Source organism: Haliotis asinina, chromosome 1 (genome assembly GCF_037392515.1).
Source record: "Haliotis asinina isolate JCU_RB_2024 chromosome 1, JCU_Hal_asi_v2, whole genome shotgun sequence".
NCBI classification, from domain to species: Eukaryota; Metazoa; Mollusca; class Gastropoda; order Lepetellida; family Haliotidae; genus Haliotis; species Haliotis asinina.
Window position 1 is genome coordinate 91,763,878 of NC_090280.1, and position 16,301 is coordinate 91,780,178.

Here is a 16,301-nt window from a genome sequence, read left to right on the forward strand (position 1 = left end):
AAAGTTGATGGAATGTCTTGATTATTTTACTTTCGCATTCATTCTCTATTCGTTTTTAGTAGAAAACTTCCTCCAATCAGTTCTGTATCTCCAAAGCAAAAGAGTGTATTGTTTACTTCCGGTCACATTATCAACCTTTGACCTCGCCGGCGGGGTCTCAGGAGAGTGTTCGACTTCGAACTTTGAGTAACATGGACCTTTAGTTGTTGTGATTTATTGCAGAAAGTGACACCAACAGAGAGCTATGGCAGTGTCATAGCAGGATGTGACGACCATGTCTCATTATTCATTTTAGTTTCAGTCTCAGTGTGAAATCACAGTCTGCATCATCTATCTCAAAACAGGGATAGGGGAGGGGAACGACCTGTCAGAAAATGTCCATCACTATGCGCTGTCAAGTTTGCAGCACACGGCACTTCTGATGTCGCCTTGGAAGAATATTTCTTTTTAAAAATCACATACCGATCTTTTGACTATAACACTTTCTAAATTAGTAGCAATCAAGGCGTGTTTTTATAATTCACTTGGAGCCAGTAATAATTAAACCAACGAAAATCACCATCAGCTGACTGCAGAAGGATAACTGAAGCCTACCAAGAATGTGGTATGCAGTCCTTGGAGCTCTGGGTATTTTCTATTACATTTGGAGAACTGTGAGATCTTCACCAGATTACCAAAACAAGGACACATCTATAGATGCTTTCATTGACACTGGTATGGCTTCTTGCATATTTCATTTGATCTGATATATGGCACAAGCTTTTTCTGAAAATCTGTCCTTTATTTACAAGTAATCTGCCATATGTTAGACAGACGTATAATTCAACATGGACATTAGCCATCCTTTGTCCAACTGTATGACATTCTGTATGTAACTGAATCTGGAACCGACAGTCTAGTGATTGATATCATGAACACTAAATCTAGGCAAGGGCGTGGGTTTGCTAAAGATCAATTCTTACATGGCTGTTCACAGTGATGTAATGATTGAGATAGGATATACAAAACTGAGCAATGCTCACCTATTAATGTCCAAGGTAAACATGCTAATGGGTTGAAATTAAAGTGAGTTTTGTACGACTTTCAGTGATGTTCAAGCTATACTGGATATTCCCAGGTCAAACAGTTCAGTGAGTGAGTGAGTTTAGTTTTACACTGCACTCAGCAGTCTTCCAGCAATATGGCAGCGGTCTGTAGATTATCAGTCTGGACCATACAATCCAATGATCAACAGCATGAGTGTTGATCTGCAAATTGGTAACCCACAACGTTTCAACCAAGTCAGTGAGCCTGACCACCCAATCCTGTTAGTTGCTTCTTATGACAAGCATTGTCGCTTTTTGTGGCAAGCATGTGTTGCTAAAGACCTTTTCTTCAGACTTAGACCAGATCTTCATGGGTTGGTAATTCCAGTAGGTACATAATACAAATACAGTTGTTTCTATTGTACCATGAAAAGTTAAACATTTCAGGTTCAGTATTTCATGATTGTTGTTTGGCATCTTTCAATTTTTACATATATTTTGTGGTTTACTTTGATGCTTACGTTTTCATGTCATTCAATTTCTCTGTTGTATGGCACTTTATATTGTCAGATGTCAGTGAACCTGATGATACGAGGAAGAAATGCTCCAGAGAGAATCAGTACTACAGGAAGTATGATGTAATTGGCAGGCAGATCTTGGTGCTGTATGGAACAGAGTATGGATTCAGTGAAGAACTGGCCCAAACCTTGTTCAACATGTAAGTTCCGTATGATTTGTTTTATGCTTGTATGTATATGCAGCTACTGTAAGTCTTAAAATTAATGCACATCTAGACAAAAGTGTGATTCAATATTGATGGGACTTTCCTCCAGCCTCAGTGTGATCATTTTAACATGGTGATAGAATAGCATCTGAGTAATTTAAAGGATTTGAACACATAGCTGTGAAGATGCAGAGTAATACTGGTCTTCTGTAAGTTGGGATCAGATACTCAGGCTGGATGACTTGGTTGGCACATGTCAAACATCCCCAGTTGCTCAGATCAGTGCTCAAGATGTTGAACACTGGACTATCTTGTCCAGACTCGATTATTTACCATTGTTTACAGACTGCTGTCATATAGCTGGAATATTGCTGGGTCCTGTGTTAAACAACAAAACTACTAACACGCAAAACTTGCGCTTAAACGTTACAGTATCCATGTTTATAGTTTATGATGTTGTGTTTCACCAATGGCCTTGTGTAGCCAGATTATGTGAAGTGGAACTGTCAAGCCAGAATGAGTATCCATGGCAACCGAGGCTGGTTAATGTTCGAGACTATTCCTATGTTGACCTGAACACTGAACAGTTGTGCCTGATCATCATCTCAACCAGTGGAGATGGTGAGTGAGAGGAACCTACTGTCCTCACAACTCTGAATACATGTATGAGACTGGAACTCCAGAATTATAGACAGACAGTTATTATGTTGTGGTTTAATGGTGTTTGAGTGAAAATTTCACTGATACTATCCACCTATGTACTACGTATTCCTTGTATCCATTGTTGCTATTGTGCACCTGCAGGTGTCCTCTCTGCTGTAGTTTTTTTATGTATTCCTTGTATCCAATGTTGATATTGTGCACCTGCAGGTACCCTCTCTGCTGTAGTCTTTTTATGTATTCCTTGTATCCAGTGTTGATATTGTGCACCTGAAGATGCCCTCTCTGCTGTAGTTTTTTATGTATTCCTTGTATCCAGTGTTGATATTTTGCATGTGCAGGTGCCCTCTCAGCTGTAGTTTTATGTATTCCTTGTATCCAATGTTGATATTGTGCACCTGATTATTTACAGACTGCTGCCATACAGGTGGAATATTCCTGAGTACAGTGTAAAACTAAATTCACTCACTCACTCCCACACTCACTCACTCACTCAGTACTCTGCAGATGCCCACAAAACATGGGAACAGTGTATTCTAGTACCATTTTGTGCACCTACAGGTGTACCTCCGTCAGAAGCCCGTCCGTTTTATGACAGCTTGCTGGCCAGGACTGAGCCACTTACACATCTCAACTTCTCCGTACTGGCTCTGGGTGATTCCAACTACCCTCACTATTGTCACACTGGGAGAACAGTTGGTGCCAAGTAAGTCTAAATCATGGCAGTGTTTGAAAGTAATGAAAATAGCCAGGCTTCCAAACAGACTTTATAAGCATCAAACTCTGACTTTAGTTACTCATTTTAAAACCTGCGGCTTATTATGACAAAGAGAGAGAACCAAAAATATACTGTTGAACTAAATGACACACATATATTTGAAACTATGGGTGTGTCATGAAACCTTTTTTGGGCCTTTGGAAGACATTGTAACAAACACTGCATCAAAGACACTTTTACATGGTCCAATCCATTCCTGAACAACTTCAGATGAATATGTGGAGCTATGGTATTTAACATGTTAAATTTTGTCTCTCATATTATGTACTAGAGTTGTACTTATGCAGTAAATTTGTATGATTTGGGTTTTTGTGAGAAAATGAGTGAGAGAGTTTTAGGTATATTACTGCAATATCACGGCAGGGAAAAACAGAAATGGGCTTTGCAGAATCATTGTACCCATTTGGGGAATCAAACCTGGGCTTTCTCCAAGACGAGTGAACACTTCTACCACTAGGCTATCGCACTGCCCCTAGTGGCTTTAGACAGTGAGGGGTTATGTTGAGGTGGAACATGTTGTGAGACACAGCTTCTCAACATGTAATATATTTTACTGAAGAAGCTGAACAGTGTGTTTCTTCAACCCCTTATTTTACTAACATAATCCCACTTGTCATGCTGTTAGGGTTAATAATTTGCCATGACCAAAGGTATCAGAAATCCCATCAGAACCAGCAAAATATAACACTGAGAAGTCAGAATTTTTCAATGATTTTGTATTGAGCAAAACCAAAGGCAAGATACAAAAGATTCATAATAGAGGTTTCATATACAATACAACTAAGTCAAATCTAAAGTAATGGGTCACAAATATAATGTCAACTCACCAAAGTCTTGGTGTAAGAGTGAGAAACAGTTTTACTGAATGTAACACAGCTGTCAATTAGTGGTTATGTAGGTCAAGCGTTGACGGAGGCAGGCAGATATATGTACTCAAGTTAATTTGTGTGTGTCTGGCGTCAACACGATAACCAGACCTTATATGCAAAGTCACTGATTTCTGAATGTTCAAGCGAAGCATGGAACCTTCGCCATGTTTCGTGATCGACAAGTCAAACAATCCAAAGGGAGGTAACTTTAAAGTGCTACCTTAAAAGCCTGCCACTAAAATACTAAAAGCACTGAACATTTATGATACGAAACGTGACCAACAACAACCATCACTGAAAAATTTCAAACACCATGACCCAATAATAACTGTTACTTCATCAATAATAAAATTTACAGAAAAAACACTCTTGTAACATTGCATACAATATAATTTTGATTTAAAAATTTAAGTCTAAATTATTTTTTCAAGGAATCATTGTTAAAAAACACAGTACCAACCTCTGTTTAGTCACACAGCTGTTTTCAGACTTCTAGATCTTGGTGCCATGGCATTTGTAAAGTGCCAGGATGTAGACCAAGAGGAGTGGTCAGTGATTGACCAGTGGATGAGTGATGTTTTGGCAGCCTTGGCCAGTGCGACAGTGACCCCAAGCCTAGACTACCTTGACATTGGGCCATCAGGCGTGGACACAGGCTTCAGCAGACACAAGCCTTACATGGCCAAACTTGTGGTAGGTATGGTATGCATAGAGTGGACAAACTACAGTTAACATAGGATAAAGACACAAGATAAACAGATGGTAGTTTGCATAGGATAACAGGGGCAGATGCAGATACAAAGGGGTGATGACGGTTGTACAGTCCATTTTCACCTTTTTTTAAACAAGATTTTCAATATGTTATTTTAATAACTTTCTGAACAAAAGTGTGTGCATGTGGGGTGGGGTGGGGATGTCTGATGTATGTACACTTGTGCACCCCTCTCCTCTATGAATAAGCACAGGCTACAGAAGACACAGGATAAACATTATGATGAACATACTGTAAACAGACTAAGCAGACACAGGATAAACAAGTGTGACAAAGCATAAATGTAGGCTGCAATAGACACCGCAGAAATAGACTTTAAAGGACACAAACACTGAATATCAACAGACAGTGGAAAAACAGGCTAATAGATACAGGATATAGTAGGTCCAGGATAAACACAGAAATAAATACAGAATGATGCACATACAGGCTGTAACAGGAACAGAATTGTCACAGGCACTGAAGACAAAAGATAAACATATACTGTAGTGGGCAAAGCGTAAACAAAGGACTTATCTACAAAAAATAAATTGGACACCGGCCGGTAAGCAAAGGCAAAAGACTGTTGATTGTTGTAAGTACTGGATGATTTGGTTTGGTTGTTATTTAATTTCGCACTTAGCAATATTCCAGTGAAATGGCAACAGTCTGTAAGTAATTGACATTCCAGTGATCAACATCATGAACATCGACCTATGGAATTGGGTGTACAATGACTTGTCCACCAAGTCAGTGAACCTGACCACCAGTTGCTGTTAGTCAACTTTCACAACAAGCATGGGCTGTTTAAGTCCAATTCTGATGCGGATGTTCATGGGTCAAGTTTTGGATGAATGCAGACAGTAGTCACAGAATGACAACAGGCAGTATCAACAAACAATAAACACATGCTGTGGCATATACCAGATAAACACACTAGCCGGAGTAGACAAAGTTAGTTGTTTGCCCTAAGCTATGTTCCATACATATGACAATGGTTTGTAATATTAAACTGTTGGAGGTACAGTCTTGTGACTGATATTATGAACACACCTACGTTGCCACTTACAGCAAGCATAGGTTTTCCCAATTCCCATCAGTTTTGCACATGATAGATGAGCTCTTGATGTTTTCCCTAATAACACTTTTACACAGAAGTTATGTGGAATATTAGAATATTAAACAGTGGGCCATACACTGATGCAGTCTAGTGATTGATATTATGAACACACTTGTGTTGCTGCCTACAACAAGCAACACTTTTACGGATATCATCAAAGCCTTGAGGTTTCTCTGTTTATTGTGGTTCAATGTAAGGTCTTAGTCTTGAGCAACAGTTATTTTTTGTGTCCAGGCTAAGCGGCAGCTGACGACTGTGTCTGGCCCAGAGGACAAACAGACCGTCCACCTGGAGTTCCATGTGGGGGATAATCTTCTCTGGACAGCAGGTAATACAGGGGTTAATGATTTGGAGGTGACTCGTCAGTGTTGTTAATATCATGGAGTTCAGGTAAATACAAACGAGGGACTGGACATCAGTCAAATATCTCAACAACTATGTCAAGTAAATATGGAGAGTGATATATGAGCAGCAGGTAAATACACATTTTACTGACTGACTGTTGTGTAACACCGCACTCATCAATATGCCATCTATATGGCAGTGGTCCGTAAACCATGGAGTCTGGACGAGACAATCCAGTGATCAACAGCGTGACCATTGATCAATTGGGAGACAATGACATGTGGTCAGCAAAGTCAGTCAGGCTAACCATGAGATCCTGTAAGTCGCCTCTTACGACAAGCATTGGCTGCTGAAGACCAATTCTATCCCATAAACGATTTCCTTTTTCAAACTGTTGTGATGAACACTCTTCTTGTATCCTACCTCGTTCATCCAGTCAGTCCTTACTTTGCAGGAGATGCTGTAGGGATCTACCCACAAAATGATCCAGCACATGTGGCGGCCATCTTGTCAGCCCTGGGGGTGCCTCCTGAGATGGAAGTAGACACTCCACACTGGGCGTATGAACCAGCACCAGGTACACTAACAGTGCATCGAAAATCTACGCCCTGGTCGATAGTGTGGTCATGTAGACTCTTGTTTGTGCTGTCATGCTCTGGTATGCCCAGACAGTATTTGACCATACAGACCCACTGCCATGGCAACACTGGAATACGGCTGAATGCAATGTGACTGATCTATTGTATCTCTGCCTCCTTCCCCCCTACCCTAACTCATGACAGACAGAACCTTCGGTGTCCTTATCTTCATTAATTATTCAACCACATCTTTACTATCCATGCAGACAAGGTGAGCGTGAAGGAAGCACTCCTGCGGTATTATGACATCAAGCACATCCCACCAAAACTGCTCCAGGTGATACACAGTAAAGGCGGCAACCATACAGACAGCCTTCGCAAGCTTCTGGACAAAGGGGTAAGAACCGGGGTATACAACAAGGAACAGAAGAAATGTTTTTCTGCTATCTTACAAATGTCATGGAAATTTAGGAATTTGATTTACATTGTCTGGATTTCAGACAAAATGGTAAGTATGGAGTTTAATTAGAGGGGTATTGTGACAAAAAAGGGAGGAAATTGTCTCAGTAATTTGCAGATATATTGAAGGAAATTGTTTGGGGTGTATTGGCGATAAAGACGTACGGGAGGTAACTCTCTCTTACTTGTGAAGCACATTTATGCATAAGCCTTACATTCAAGGGGTGTGTGCACGGAAGAATAGTCACCCATGCATTTTGGCATACTGTAACAAAACCTGAATAAATGCATCAACCCATATATGACCTGTGATACGATGGATACAACAATTTTGTAACTTCTTAACTATACTGTAACTAGAAAGCATTTTAGAAGTCGGTGGTGGAAAACCAAGTTCTGTGGATAGTCAACTTCTTTATTGCAATAATGGTGTTAGTACCTAAACAGAAACGTCGCACTTATTGCAGTAAAGACTTTGATTATCCATAGAACTCGGTTGTCCTTAACAGTTTTGAAGTATGTAGAGAGTTGGGTAAGCAGAGTGTGGTTCATTACAGGAGACATTTTGCAAGGACTCTTGTGAAAGCAGACACTATATAGTCTATTATTTATTATTAAAAGTGCACTTTTGATCTCAAAAGAATCAACCAATCAAGTCCCATTTGAAAACACATTTGTTTAGTGCTGCCTTCCGTACCCGAACAATGACTTTTTCAGAAATATCTCCAGCTCTTTCTAGTGGCACATACCAGAAACCAGCATTATATAAAAATTGTTATTGCAAACAAATGTTCCAAAACTGTTTGTGTTCGAATATGAGAAAACATGATCAAGTGCTTGGTGATTTTGTCATGGCGATCAGTCTTTGACTATTTCAATCAATTGGACTACCACTATGTCCTAGCGTTGTTTGATCATTTAGTTTGTCAGTTGTGTAGCTACAAGTGTTTGGTACAGTCAGGTTGTGATAAATCAGATTTCATGTACATCCAGTTGGCCAAGATGAACACTGCATTACACTGTTACCTGGACGAGAGAGAAGTGAGGGACATTGTTTCTGAGTTTGCGTCTGTTGGACTCACACTACAAGACGTTCTCACCTGCCTACGTCCTTTGCAGCCAAGATACTACTCTATATCATCTTCCCCACTTGTAGTGAGTATGAACGTAGATCTCATAAGCTGAGGGCCTAATGTGACATTTAAAATCAGCATCAGCATCGTTTGAAATAGTGTCAACAATCCATATTGACCTACACAAGTAAATTCTGTTATTATACTATCCTTACTTCCCCTCAAAAGTTTAGACTCACTTAAAACACTCACTATATGTCATGTATATGTATATGTATCAAATATCGATTTCTCCGCTAACTTGGGGGAAACAACTGCAAACCTTATGCATGTGAACTGCACGAGGATCATGCATCAAACTGCTGTAGAAGCATGTGCAAATATTCTACATGTGAACAGTTGTGATTCAGTGTAAAGTTTTGTTAAGAATTCGCCAATTTTCACTGATATTCTTCATTTATTGAAGTCATGACATTAATGTTCAACAATTCAACTTTGTTTTACGGTGTATCCGTTCACGTGCAAACGGTACCTTTAAACTGAACAGAATATTTTGTAAAATTTAGTTTAGAACAGTTGCCTTAAGTGCTATATTTACATTAGTAAGTGTAAACTTTTGATATGAAGTATGGTAATTGTACATGTTTTCAGCACATCTGGGCTTATATTCGTAATCATATTTTTAAAACTTTTCTCAATGTTCAGAATAATTGTCAAGAAATCAATGTCCCTCCATAACATACATCTCCTGTTTACCTTAGTCAAGACCAGTGAAGGCCCGGGGTAGAATAGGCCTTCAGCAACAGATGCTTGCTGTGAAAAGGCAACTCAGCTTGTCGTAAGAGGCGACCAACGGGATTGGGCAGTCAGACTCACTGACTTGGTTGACATGTCATTGGTTTCCAGTTGCGCAGATCGATGCTCATGCTGTTGCTCACTGGATTGTCTGGTCCAGACTCAATTATTTACAGACAGCTGCCTCATAGTTATAGCTGGAATATTGCTGAGTATGGTGTAAACCTAAACTCATGCACCTATTCAATGCACCCTCTTTGTATGGGATACCAATGTGTAGACCACATCCTTGTATGGTGAGTTAACATTGATATCATCTTCCCCACCTGTCTTGGGTACAACTGTTTATCCCCCACTGATGTATGTTGGGTAAGTGTCTACTATCTTTTTCTGTACACAGGACAGTACAACTCTGTGTGTTACGGCTGCAGTTGTGCGATATGAAACTCTGGGGGTTTCAAGGTCGGGAGTAACGACCTGTGACCTTCAAGATCGAGTATCCGTTGGAGACACGTGTCCAGCGTTCATCAGCCCAAATGATGACTTCCGTCTGCCTCAAGATGTTGCTGCTCCCATCATCCTTATTGGTCCAGGCACTGGGCTAGCTCCCTTCCGAGCCTTCATACAGGACCGAGGTCAGTACACTTAAAGGGGCACTGATGCGGAGCGAATAGTGTTTCTCGCCAACGGTCTAATTACGGAACCAAGCTGCAAATTGGTCAGCGCCCGCTCCTTCAACCGTGACGGACAAAGGAACTGGGCTCCTGTCCATATTAGCAGAATTTCTTCACCCAAAAGAGTCAGGATGCCCATCATATGCCATTATTTAAAAATATCCATGGTATTCCTTGTCTGATCGTAACAAAATATCCCAGCAGTGTAGTTTTTTTTCAGATGCTTTGATGGTATAGTTACTCGATTTGATCCTATTTCTGTCTTTAACCTCAATATTTAATCATGTTACATGAAAATATGATGTCTACAGGCACGTAGCAAGCCATTTGTTTCAGTACGGAAGATTGCAAAGCTTTATATTTAGGTAATTTTGAGTGTTGGTTCAGCTGTGATAGCAACTATCATACGTAAATTTTGGTAGCTATGGTAGCTACAATGGTTTATTATTTATGATAATAAAAACACATAGTTGATTTATTTGAATTTGTAAACAATAAACGATGACTTTGCCTTTGGTAGAGAAATCTGAAAATTTTCTTACGTAAATAAAAAAAACCTGATTTCACCTATTTACCCAAGTACACAGCAAATGCCTGTATGTATTACTTATGTAACGAAATTCCGTTGGTATCCTCAAAACACTTTTGGCCCATAAGTGTTTTCAGGCTGCATGCGACACAGAGATTACATCTTCCTTGCTGTAACTCGCGTTTGATGGTGTAAACCTACACATGTTATTTGTCATCATTCTCTGGATGGTCAATTAATGAATTCATAACAGGTATAATAAGTAGTAACACCACTCAGGTTACTCAACAAAGGTTCCCATTTGGCATTTCTCCTGTCTGGAGTAAATACTCAACATTATAAATTAAGGTCTGTAACGGCAAATTTATTGTATGTTATGTAATATGTGCATGTAAGTGATGCAAGAGGGTTTATCAGCTGAGTTACAAAAACAAACATCGATCAAAAGATTAACCGATAACACACTGATTGATTAATTACTTTTGTCAAAAGGCAGTGTGTGTAGATGACTACACCCTGTCGTAAAGTGCGATTGTAAAAACAACATTCTCCCTTCAAAGAATTAACCACCCTTGCGTTGATTGAGTGATTGCTCTTTATTGGTTAACTAAATTACTTAGAATAGTGGACATCATACAATTAGTTGCCAGGTGTGCTATCTTGGGTGACCAGTGAGAGGTTTATCAGGTTTTCACCAACGAATGACGTGAAACGATGTGTTGCTTTAGACAGTTGTGTAAGACACGCGACACAGAGCAGGATTATTTACCAACTGCAGATGAATGGAATACGATTTCTTTTACGTGGATATTGATGGATACGTTCCTGAACAAGGTAGTAGCCTGACATTGTTGCTATAAAATTAGTCTGTTTTACATTCATTATTTGCATTTTGTTTTAATTTATTTGTTGTAGCATTCAGCAGAATCTGTATGACAGAAAACACACACTAGATCGCGTATGTGTGTGAAATAGGATCCACATTGGCAATCTACACAATGTATAAATGTTGCTGTTATGTTAGAAATTTACTATGAGTATAAGCAGATCGTGTGTTCTTTTATTAATTTTCAGAATCATACAAATATGACAATAAACTAATTAGGGTTTAATATAGAGATGTACATTGGCTTCGTTATTTTTCCGTCCTAAAAGTTTTTTTTACCATTTTACCACTGGCAGATGATTAACCTTCAAAGTGTTTCATTTGTTTTCATCATACATTTGTAATGAAGTAAAAATGACTTCACCTAGGTTGATCTGTCTATAATTAAACTATCAATTGCGCTTACGGAATGCGCAGCAGAGGTCACGAACCAGTCATGAATTCTGGGATATCATCCGGGTACTCACAATAACAAAAGTTTACACCAGTCCACGGAAATTGCTCCGCATCAGTGCCCCTTTAAACCTTCTCCTTGATAGAATTAGGCCAAGCATCCTAAACGTGTCACACACAACTTACCAGAACTGATGCCTAGGCTGCATGACCAAACTGGTTCAGTTTCATGACATTATGCTCATGATATTAATCACTGCTTCATTTGGCCTAGTTTCTTGTAACATACAAGGTATCGGATCAGATTGTTTGGCTCTATGACTGAATTGATTGTGAGATTATTCTTTAAGAGGGTGCAGTGATGTTAATCACACTTTTTACCTGGCCAAGATGTTATCATTTACAGGTCCAGATCTATTGCTGCGAACACTGGTAGGAATGCTAATAATAAACTATGATTCAGGAAACTAGACTCGTAGGTTCATTTAGGTTTGTTATGACCACCATTTACGGGATATTCAGGGTTTGTGCTTGTAATACAGGTTTAATTATCGCCAAAATAGTCATTTAAGTAGAACTATAAATTGTTTTATGTCACCCTTTTGATAGAAATACAGTGTACTCTTATTTTGCAATGCCATTGAAATAGAAAAGTATTCATTGATAATCTATTTATGTTTTGCTTTGTTCCTTTCCTTTGTTTTTAGAATGTGAACAAGCCCATGGCAAGATTTTCCTTTACTTTGGCTGTCGTTGTAGAGACAAAGACTTCTTGTACCGATATGAACTTGGTAAGTGAGAATTAACGTGATGTCTCTTTTTATACTGTTAATACCAAATAAATGGACAGATTTGAAAACTAGCAGCTACCGTTGTTATAACTCATTTATATTTCCTGTGTTGTCTGTCGGAGAGACTTTATCCAGTATGACCTGTAAAAGGGACTCTCATATATGTTGTCTATAATCCTTATATCACATATATCCTATATCATCTGTCAGAGGGGCTGTAATTGTTCAAATATATGTTATATGATCCTTATATCACATGTATACTATACCATCTATCAAAGCAGTTGCTATTGTTCACATGTATTGTACATAATCCTCATATCACTTATATACTATATGATCAGTCAAATTCAACATATGTGCATATTTGGGATTTCACTTTCTTAGTAAAGTACAAATTCTTGTACTTTTTTGGTTGAGTCCCATCTGGGATTCGAACACGCACCCTCAGAGTCTGGCACCTAATCGCCAGCACACAAAGTCAGCTGCCTAGCCACCGCGACTTCCACAAAAAGTACTAGAATTTGTGCTTTACTAAGAAAGTGAAATCCCAAATATGACATATGTTGCATTTGACCACTTTCTCAATGGCATCGTGTAATCATCAGTCAAATTGGCTGTTACAGATCTCACCATATATAATATTTTATCCCTATATCACAAATGTCCTATATTGTCTGTGCCATATCTCCTTTCATTCTACATATTCCTGTACCACATATATAATGTATATCATCTGTCAGAGAGACTGTTATCCTATTCACAGTCTATCTCAGAGTATCCCGTATAATCCTGTATTATGTATGTGTTATATCTTATCCACCAGAGAGGCTGTTATTTCTGACATATATCCTACATAGTCCATATGTCACAAATAGCTTATATATCATCTGTCAGAGAAGCTGTCAGCAGCAGGAGTTATCCGACTGAGAACAGCATTTTCTCGGGAGGGACGAAGCAAGGTGTATGTCCAGCATCTCCTGCAGGAGGACGCCCCACTCATCTGGAGCCTCGTCAGCCAGGTCAGTCAGCAGCTCACAGGGCTTAATAACTTTGGTGACTCGATATGTGTAACTACATGGTATTATAGCAATTGCTACATGACATTTGGGAGGTGAGAGTCTGCCAGTCTGCCCAGCTACTGTTTGGGGATCATCTCTCCATGAACATCAAGTATGCTCACTTTATCGCTTCAGCCAGTTCAGGTTGAATCCTGGTCAGACTGTCATGTGTGTCACTTGCAACCAATGTCTGGTCAGCCTGGGGAATTGTGCCCCTCAACCACAATGTCATGCTTAAGTGGCCAAGTGACTGTGAAGAACACAGACAACTGACCTGCAACCGACTATCTGCTGCTGACCATGGTGATAATGGTCAACTAGCTTTTGTTTTGTTTTTACTCATAGCAAGGTCATTACATGTCCAGTAGTAGCAGTAGTAGTAGTAGCAGTTGCAGTAGTAGCAGCAGCAGCAGAAGCAGTAGTAGTAGAAGTAGTAGATATATTCAATTACATAACTCAGGGAATATATAAAAATCCCTGATAAAACTGGACTAGTTACATTTACAAGACTAGTTTTGCAAAAATTTAGCAGTACTTCCCACTGAAATCTAAGCTTCAGTTCCTGGCTTTGGTACAATATGTATATTGAGCTTTTGCTTTCCCTTTTAGATATTTCTGGTATATTACTGATGTAGGTACAAACAACATTCACTCAAAAGTCAAAAAGTGACCACAGACGTACACCAGTGTTTTATCATTCCAGGAAGGTGCCTACATTTACGTTTGTGGGGATGCAAGGAACATGGCTCGAGATGTACATTCAGCTTTCATCAGTGTTGTACAAGGTCAAGGTTGCATGTCAGAGGTCAAGGCCATCCAGTATCTTGCTGACCTTGAGAGATGTGAGAGATACCAGAAAGATGTGTGGATCACGTGACATTTGTGTGAACCTGTTTCTCTAAATTTTGTGCCAAATATTGAGTCTTGCCATGTATGTTCATATGATCATTTTAAGTATTGGTTCTTATTTCTGTGAAGTGGAAAGTCAACCATTTCACAGGATGTGGCCAATATTACATGTCTTTCTTTGAAACCAAGTACATGAAACCCGTATGAGATGAGCATGTAATATAACATATACAAGTACATTTATTACCTCTTTGAGAGTGTTGACAGTGTTATTGTATGACACTAACCGCATTACTTGGGCTTCTCAGAGGCTTTTAAAAGCCTGAACTTGGTCATTTTACATCTAGGTGCTTTGTATTTTTTGTTTTAGCCTTGAAAAGGCCCTTATTGCTAGTGATTTGTGCCTACATTTAGCAAAACGTGTCAAGTTATGATTTTACAGGACACTAATACATTATGAAAATACCTTGCAATGACTTCCTTAGCTGATTTGCTTAGCGAAGCAAAAGCTTTCTCAGGGCAGCAATGTAGCCAAGAGTTATTCCCTGATAGTCCATCCTACATGTGACCACCCTTGTGTGTATTCAACTACTTGTGTGTTATATGTGTTACTATGGCTCCTTAATCTTAAATTAGATTTTAAGTAAAGTATAAAAGTGTTGACTTTTATCATGATTATTGTGCTTGGCTTGGATATATTCTCAGTTATAACACACACATTCAAATGAAAACACTCAGTGAATATGTTATTACAGTCATAGCAAATGAGCAACTAAATTCATGAACAGACATCATTTCATTCACCAAACACGTGTGTTAAGAACATTAGTGTATGCTGTATTACAAGTCAGAGTAGGGACCAAATGTGTTTGTATTAGAAAATTTTGGATTAGACAGATGTTAGATTACACAGTGTCTCCTGTATAACTAAGTAGCAAGTGATTCCATGATGTTTGATTGTCCAACCTAGATATTTATTCTTGACTTAAATGCACCCATGAATAAAAACAGTCTAATTGAAGGGGCAGGAGGCAGGGTTTGGGTTGCATTCTTATATTGATTAATCTGTTTGTTCAACAATCACCAGTGTTCCAGCTATATACCAGTGGTCTGTAAATAATGGTGCCAGACAAACCAGTGATTAACATCATGAGCATCAAACAACACAGTACAGATATGATGAACCTCACCCTGTCTATCAATTATGACATGCAATGAAACGATTTTCTTATATCAAATTTATATGTTGCCATCGGAGAAATTCGAGTCGTGATGTGATGAAAAAACCCACCTTACTCTTATCTCTGCACAATCGGTCTGTCTGACCTTTCATCTATATCTATTAAAAGATGTTTCAGACACAAAGTGACTCTTTGTCTTAAACTAAACTATATACTTACTACGTCATCGAAAATATTTATATTTCATTTCATTAACATAGTTAGATAATAAATGAAAAATATTTTATATATTTTCATTTATTGTTTGCCCACCCACTGTTGCTGATTGTGGCTGTAGATACGAAACACACAAGAACATATGGATGTAGTAATGTTAGGTGTGGTAATGGAGGTGACAAGTGCTATGTCTTTATTAAGTTGAGGTCTCACAGGTGAGTCCATACTTCTGTTGTTATAATGGATATGTTTGCTTTGATTTATATGAAAATCTGTCCAGAAAGATTTGTTGTTTGTGTTGTTATGATTAAAGTTATTTTTCTACTTTTTGAATGTTATGTTTTGTTTTTATTATGGTTTATTATCAGGGAAAATGATTGGGGACTTACAGACTGGCTCCTTGACATGACAGTGGACAGGATAGTTTCCATTTGGATGGAAATGACTCTCCATAGACATGTGACCCTGCAGTTTCAAGAAATGAACAGCAGTACTGTCAAAGGCAGCTATTGCTTTGATCATTATACGAGTATATTGAGCACAC

The 16,301-nt window shown here is 38.8% G+C and overlaps 1 protein-coding gene across 1 annotated transcript; it reads left to right on the forward strand.

Moving 5' to 3' along the window:
• The first annotated feature begins 97 nt into the window (after positions 1-97).
• Positions 98-16,084, forward strand: LOC137284296 (NADPH oxidoreductase A-like). Its single transcript, XM_067816055.1, has 13 exons — positions 98-714; positions 1,596-1,743; positions 2,237-2,370; positions 2,971-3,115; positions 4,545-4,749; positions 6,162-6,255; positions 6,727-6,849; positions 7,117-7,247; positions 8,303-8,464; positions 9,578-9,812; positions 12,367-12,450; positions 13,348-13,472; positions 14,215-16,084. Exons 1-13 carry the CDS (start codon positions 600-602, stop codon positions 14,386-14,388), a joined length of 1,875 nt encoding a protein of 624 aa, XP_067672156.1. The 5' UTR covers positions 98-599; the 3' UTR covers positions 14,389-16,084.
• The last annotated feature ends 217 nt before the right edge of the window (positions 16,085-16,301 follow it).